At 31.1% G+C, this 7971-nt stretch overlaps 1 protein-coding gene across 2 annotated transcripts; it reads left to right on the forward strand.

Moving 5' to 3' along the window:
- The first annotated feature begins 502 nt into the window (after positions 1 to 502).
- LOC108563678 (phosphatidate cytidylyltransferase, photoreceptor-specific-like) lies at positions 503 to 7276 on the forward strand. 2 transcript variants are annotated; one of them, XM_017922420.1, is made up of 2 exons: positions 503 to 1341; positions 5971 to 7276. In XM_017922420.1, the coding sequence occupies exon 2, from the start codon at positions 5977 to 5979 to the stop codon at positions 7237 to 7239; it is 1263 nt and encodes a 420-aa protein (XP_017777909.1). In that variant the 5' UTR covers positions 503 to 1341; positions 5971 to 5976; the 3' UTR covers positions 7240 to 7276. The 2 variants fall into 2 exon arrangements, with proteins under 2 accessions (XP_017777909.1, XP_017777910.1); XM_017922421.1 differs by lacking the exon at positions 503 to 1341 and adding an exon at positions 5791 to 5901.
- The last annotated feature ends 695 nt before the right edge of the window (positions 7277 to 7971 follow it).

The following is a 7971-nucleotide window of genomic DNA, read 5'->3' on the forward strand; positions in this document are numbered from 1 at the left end:
ACCTAGGGTAATCCATATTCTATAAATTTGAAAACAATCAATATTTTTATTGAGTAAAAATAAATTTTAAAAAAATAGTACACAAAAAAATTTGTCTGTATTTCAATAATAATTATATATATCTATAAAAATAATTGTAAGTGATATAACTGTTCATTTATCACTACATAATTTTTTTTTCGAGAGAATATTGTCTTATGTCATTTGTTTTGGTATATTTATTTAAAATGTTAGCAAAAGTATTTTTTATTCGAGTTTTATTTTTTTTGTTTCAATCTCGAACATTGACTGTACCATTATTTTCAAATCGATGAGTAATATTTCGAATATGAGGAACGTCTATTAATTTATGTAGATATTGAGCAATAATGCAGCGTTGCTGTCGGTGTTGCAGAAGGTCAGAGCCGACGTTACGTAACACAAACAATTTGATGTCAACGAGACAGACTAGTTTGATTGCATAATGCTGCGTGGTTATTCATGCGAACGGTGAGGCAATTGGCTTGAATGGAAACTGTTTGTTAAAGAGTTTAGTGCCATTTAACATAAGGCAACGGCATGACATTTATCGTGACCGTAGTTCTGCAGCACACCATATCGATTCGAGCTGTTATCGTCCGCATCAGCTCATTGTGCTTTTTTTTTTTTTGCCGCTTTTTATAATTCTTATGCTTCAAACATTGAACGAAAAAACGTAACGCTGAACGTAACATTCGCAGTGTCGCAAGTGAGGTGATACCAAATATTAGAGTTGCGTTACTTTTGAATACGCGCTGATAAAACTAGTGTAATCAATTCCCCCTACAATGCTGGTATTCAGTGTGCCGCATACTCTTAGGTCGGAACAATGACAATTTGTCCAGTTTAGTCACGTAACTCTGAGCATATAGAAGAAAGAAAGATATACATATAAATATAAAAAAAGGGGAATAATCATTTATCGATTCCAGTACTTGTTGGGCTTTCGAAACTTGTCTAGTGTGATTTAAAATAAAACGAGGTATTTCTTGGCTCTCTTTACCTCGATCTCTCTCGCACTACGAGCGTGCATGTGTTGTATTCTTCATTAGTGCGCTGCGGAAATTCATCAATTAATTCAACCTTGATGTGATTCCTCTACCTCAACTACATTCCAACAGATTGTAAACGCTCGGTTCAAGAGGAGTAAGGAAAAAAGTGCAACAAAACATCACACACACAGACACACACAAACAAAACACATACGTGAAGCGCAGACAACGTTATCATCGTTGCTTCGCTCTTGGCCTGTATTCCTTTTTTGACAAATAAAGAAGTTAAGTCGGATGGAATGCAAATGGATTCGTGGGCAAAATAAATCAGGTGAGCAAGGAGAGAGAAAGAACTTAAATAAATAGAAAATAAAAATATACAGTGGGGATAAACGTGTAATGAACGGTAGATTCGATATGTATTTACGATTTAATTATGATGCATGCGCAAGAAACTGATTGTTGAAGCCATATTATCATATTGAAAGATATCGATTGCTGTGTACTTAAGTCATGCTCTATTTAGTTATGCAATAATTACGTTTAATATCAATAGCAAGAGCCGGTTCGACGATAGAATCGATACAGTATTTTTTTTCTTAACGTTTCCTTACAACTTTCAATCGTCAATTTTAATATATAACATCGTATTATATTGAACCTATTTGTATAATATTTAATTTTAGTTATTAATTAAATCAGTAAAGCACTAACTAATTTTATTAATGCATTCATGCCACTGCATGGTATTTGAGGACAGATTTATGCAAGCCAAAAAATTAACAAATACTTCATAATTAACTATATTTTTGAAAAATGTTAAGGATTGAAGATATGATAAATTGATGACAAACCGATCCGGGATGTTTTTCTCCATGCAGTCTTTTTAAGTGCAAAAGGGGGCCGAGTTTGAAAAACGCTGGTTTGTTGAATTCCTTGAACAAATTCTGGCGTTGTCGTTTTGTCAGAGCGTTTAGAATGTTCTTTTACGTTTAAAGACTTCTGATATACTGCTATATTTGTTCTCCAACTCCTTATAAACGAATGATCTAGAGAAATTTAGAAATCGGAAAATTTCCATGTCCAAACTAGGATAATGGCAGTTAAAAAAAAAGTAAAAAAAAATTACTGGTCAAAATATAAATCCTTTCCGGAAACATGAAAAGAGAGGACAAGTGCTGGAAAACCCGAATACATGGCAACCCTAAATAATTGAATTAGTTCAACAAATACTAGTGTTCCTCATATGATGATTTAATTGAAATTGACACATAACATAAATAAATACAAAAAAATAATTAAGACTGCTGTCAATAGACCATTTGTTGATGTGTTTATTTTATTTTAATTGCTAAAATATAATTTGCATTTGTTGCAAAAATTGCTAAATCGCTTTTTGGAAATATAGTTCATTTAACTCTTTGAAGGGCCAGAAAAAAAAGACAACTGAATCAAGCAACTTCATTAACAGAATCAACATCAAATGGTATGGAAAATTTAAATTCATCACTTCTTTCCTGGACATTTTCTAGAAAAATATAATAATGCCCCGATAGGCACGTTCAAAAGGTGGGTAAATGCGTGTCCCGTCACCCCTTTGTTTTATTTGTTAACAAACAAATAAAACATATGAAAATGATTTATGTTATTATTTAGTCAAGATATTATTTTCAAATAAATAATATTTATTATCACCGAATGTTCTAATAATTGGATTACAAAAATGATATTTAATTTGACATACGTCATAAAGTCAAAAAAAAAGCACGTCCTGGGAGTAATGAGTACGTTTAGCAAATGTTTTCAAGTGAAATTTTAAAACAGTCAGAACGTTGCCGCCTTTTGTGAGCAAGCATTGTCCACTATAATGAACATAAAAATAAAGCAGAAAAATCGAGTGAATAGTATCCAAATTCGGCGAATAAAATAATATCAAGTTCTGTAATTGAACTATTTTTTTTCCAACTGATAAAACGTGATATCAGCATACATTTTTTGTTATGGAAAAGTTATTTATAATTCTAATTATATGTGGAAAATAAAACATGTTTGTACAGAAAATAATTCAATACATTATTTGTTTATTTAATTACAAGAAATACATCTTATAATAATTTATGTTCCACGTGTTCATCAGTATAATTGAATACAGCTACTAATAAATAAATTATTTATATTATATTTACGTAGATAGAAAATTATGTGAAACTGTAAGATGCACATTCGGATTCAAATTTGCTAATAAAATATTCTGGCTTCAATACAGTAATCTGCTTATTGATATATAATTATTTATATTTATATACTTTTACTGATGTAATTAGTTCAGGTAATTTTTTTCTCATCGTATTTTCTAGTTTTTTTTTTTTTTTCTCGATGCATTATAGCATAAAACAAACAAATTAAAATTAACATATCCACATACAAATGAACATGTATATGCATATAATACAAGCAGCTCACACAAAATAATTTAACAATTAAGTTAAAATAAATAAATAAAGACATTTAAGACTTTATTGCATATTATGAATGAAGATGCAGATGCAAAATGAAATAATAGTGTAAACCAATATTCATTGATTTAGTTTGAATGTAAAGAACGAAAGAACTTAATTGTTAAAGAAAGGGTCTTGTATCATGAAAATTTGTAATTCAATTATTTTCCAAAGATGTGTTCAAAAATTAAATTTATCTAATTAACGTTGAGACAAAAAAGAACAATATGCGATATTTCTTTGAAATTTTATTATAACATTGTTAATTTATTATAAACAATTAATTACTCTTGATTTAAATGTATTCTGATTTCATTTTTGTTATTATTGTTGAATAACTGTTGAATAATTTTAATTATTATTGTTGTGAATGAAAATGTTTATTTGTTGATTGTTGCAATAATGATTATTATTCTGAAAAGAGAGGATTATTAACTGCAGGATATTTTTTTTTAAAGTTTACTAATATTAAATTATATATTTCCTAACTTAATGTTTAAAATATAAGATTTAAGAAACCCATGCAGTATACAAAATTAATTACAGTGAAAGGCAAACATAATCACGTTATTAAAACAGCCATGTTCCTTCTTGCTTAGATCTACATCTACATTATCTGTTTTATTACGTCCCGTCATGTACGCTTAATTATCTGAATATGACTTCCTGCTTAACTTCTCGGTATTCTGAAGCTTGCATCCATTACCAATTCTAACGTCTATTAAGCAAATCCAAGTGACTTATATGTTCTCCCTCGCTATTTCACCATTTTCAATCCTCCGGAACGCAAAATGTAGTTATTCTCATTTGCACACAATATTACGAATTTATTAGCCGAAGGCTATTTCTGCTCAATTAACTATACAATATTCTTATGATAATGAATGCATTTATAATGATAATAATTTCTCAATTCCGTTTACAATGTTACACTTCTGGTATAATCTAAAAAGTAATAATTGTGTAATGCGAAATAATTGCATTGTTATTTTGTACTAATAACCTATAAATTGTTTTACTCGGAGCATATTTATGTGCAATATTTCTATCATTATACTTTCTTAATTATTACATATAATATATTTACCTATCATAATCATGGGAATAAATTAATTTAATTATTACTATATTACTTCAGTAATTTTACTTAACTGTTTTTGTTAATATATTAAGTAATATATAAACAGTTAAGCCAACAAAAAGTAACGTATTTATAAAAGAAAAGATTACAAATTATTGTTTCGTTATCTTACTTTATAATTTGTAAATATTTATTTGATTTAAATTAAGATTATATTTTGTTTATTGATTGTATCTAATCAGAAATCAATTATTTTATAATGTTAATTAATCATATTTTAGTATAATTATTAGAACTTTTCGTTACAGTTTTATAGAGCAGGAATATATTATAACTTAGTATGACTTAGTAATGAAAGCATTATCATCAGAAATATCTAATAAATTATATCTTTTCCTCAAAAAATATTTAATTGATCTCTCAAATTGTCCGGTTTATATATAATAATGCAGAATAATCAAATATAATAAGCATTTCTTTATTTAATTTCTGTTACTGTTCTCATTTGGGTAGGTTTTTACCACTAGACATATTACATAATATTTACGTCTAAATAACTTGTTAATTTCAATAATTATAGGCCCAAAAGGGTTTTTAATTACATTTATGTTTAATAATTTTTAAATATTAATATCATTAAAGTAAACAACATTTAACTTTCGTTTACTTATATAAATACCTACCTCAATCATTTTATGATTATTCAATATACTAATAATCTATAAACAAGGAGGGTGCAAAAAGGGTGACTGCCCCAGGCACATCAATAGTAGGGTCACAAGTAAGAGGTAATAGTACTGTTTTCTTAAGGGGAGGAGCGCGCAAATTAAATATTTGACCTTTTTGATTTCTTGAAACGCGGGTGCAAATTAAATTTGGCCCAATGCGCAATATTCCTTTGCTGCGGCCCTGTAACCTATTTTTAATTGCATCACATGTTTATTGTATACACATTACACCTTTGTTATTCATTATGTATTTATGATATTGCTAATAATACTCATAAATTGTTATCGAATAGGTTTAAAAAAATCATGAAATTGTTGTTTACTTTTAGTCTCAATTTAGTTAGATTGTCTGCAAACGAAATAGTTCCACGAACAGTCATTCTATATTTATTTACTTAGTGCAATCTTAATAAAAGCCTATCTTATCATATTCTGATAATAATATGTGCGTGATACATTTACAATGTTCATAGCTTCATATAATCGCTCCAGTCGTCTACTGCCAAACGTTGACATGTGACATATTTATTAGCTAAGCGAGCGAGCGAGACGCAAAGTAAACCGTGTATATTATATATTAATTTGTAAGTCATTAATCATGTGCTGTTAGTATAACGAAACATTTGTTGAACGCTGTTTCTGTTTGTTCGCAGATCAAGATGACAATCGGTCCGGATTTATTGCACCTCCATATGAGGAGGAGATCTTCGGTGCCGGATAGCAAGAGTACGAAGAAGCCCTACTCCAAATTGGACAAGCTCGCTCAGAGCAGAACGATCATGGATAACTTCAGGAAGCTTCCGGCATCCATGCAAAACGTCTTAAAGAGAACTGTATTCTGCATAATTCTACTGGGTTACTTCGTCTTCGTCATCTACGGCGGACCAATAACTATCCTATTAACCACACTCGCAGCCCAAGTGAAGTGCTTCTACGAAATCATCGCCATAGCTTACAAGAAGCACGATATTAGTACTATACCCAATTTCAAATACATTGCCAACTACTTTTTAGTTTCTGCCAATATATATTTTGGCGGTGAAACTATCATCGAGTATTTTGGACCATTCATTAACTTAGTGGATACCCTAAACACTTTAGCTACATACCACAGGTTCTTTTCGTTCTGCTTTTACTTCATAGGCGTGATGTGGTTTGTGCTTAGCTTGAAGAAGCACCATTATAGGAAACAATTCTCTCTGTTGGCTTGGACGCATGTTATTCTTTTGGTGCTAGTGGTGCAATCCTATTTAATTGCTAAGACTATATTCCAAGGGATGATCTGGTTCATCATCTGCATCACTACAATCACCGTCAACGATATCATGGCGTACATCTGCGGAAGATTCTTCGGGAGGACACCTCTAATAAGTCTATCTCCGAAGAAAACTTGGGAAGGCTTCATAGGTGCAGGGATCTTTACGATTCTTATCACATGTTCCTTGGCTTACTTCCTGTGCGGCAATGAGTTTCTGATCTGTCCGATAGAGTATCGCCAGATTAATTACGAGATTGTCAAGATAACCCAGTGCACGCCGGATGACATGTTCCAGTTGATGGACTTTCCAAGGTTCGGCGTACAAATGTACCCGTTCGTAATACACGCTTTCTGGTTCTCAGTTTTCGGCAGTTTGGTGGCTCCATTCGGAGGATTCTTCGCTTCCGGCTTCAAGAGAGCCTTCAAAGTTAAAGACTTTGGTGACACGATTCCTGGACACGGTGGAATCATGGATCGATTCGACTGTCAATTAGTTATGATCACTTTCGTAAATGTTTACATAACTAGTTTCGTTGGTGGCAATAGCGCCAACCGCAGCACTCAAGATATTTTTCATAGAATATTAACGCTGCGCCCCGAAGACCAATTAGAATTATATTACATGCTTAAAGGTAGTCTAGTGTCCAATGGAATTAGGCTCTAAAGATCAAAAATAATTATACTTATTTATTAATTTATTATTGTTAACAATGTGAACTTTGTTGTTATATAAAATATAAATTTGCAAAAAAAAAAAAGGAATTTTAATTTAATTTTCTGAATGCGTATATATAGGTACATAAATACACGAAGGCAAAGTTCGTCTGCATTCCGGGCAAAAATATTTGTATCCCTATCGCTTTGTAACGCGCGGAAGAGCGGATGCGGAATGTTTTGCTTATTAAAAAAGTTATCTCGAGAAACGGGAATTGTTATGAAATTCCTGGCGTTCCCTCTCGTACACTTGCTGCACAACAATTAAATTTGACCTAGTCCTCTTTACATCCACCATCCGATGTTCTCTCCCATGTATTTATATAACTATTTTTTTTTTAATGAAACCAGTACGTTGTGTGTGGCATTTAAATAGTTGGCACTCGGAGGACTTTTTTTTTTGTATCTCGTTTAAAACCAACTTTACTTTTACATTATCGTTGTGCGCGTCTGTATACTTCTTTTATTTTTCGAAAATATTTTAATTGATGGCGCGTAAAGTAAAGGTCAGATCAATTATTTAAACGGCGAGCTTCCAACTCGAATCGAGATAAAAATTTTATCGATCGTTTTAGCTCGTCTTTTTTAGCCAGTAAATTAGCAATCTTTACGATACACATAAACTTTAAATTTATTAACTAATTAATTCTTAATCTCGACGAGCACCTCATTAAATGCTTAA

Source organism: Nicrophorus vespilloides, unplaced genomic scaffold, assembly GCF_001412225.1.
Source record: "Nicrophorus vespilloides isolate i.1.1-1 unplaced genomic scaffold, Nicve_v1.0, whole genome shotgun sequence".
Classification (NCBI taxonomy): Eukaryota; Metazoa; Arthropoda; class Insecta; order Coleoptera; family Silphidae; genus Nicrophorus; species Nicrophorus vespilloides.

Excerpts from the sequence above, each read along its gene's own strand:
- LOC108563678 (XM_017922420.1), top strand. The coding sequence starts at position 5,977 with ATGACAATCGGTCCGGATTTATTGCACCTCCATATGAGGAGGAGATCT.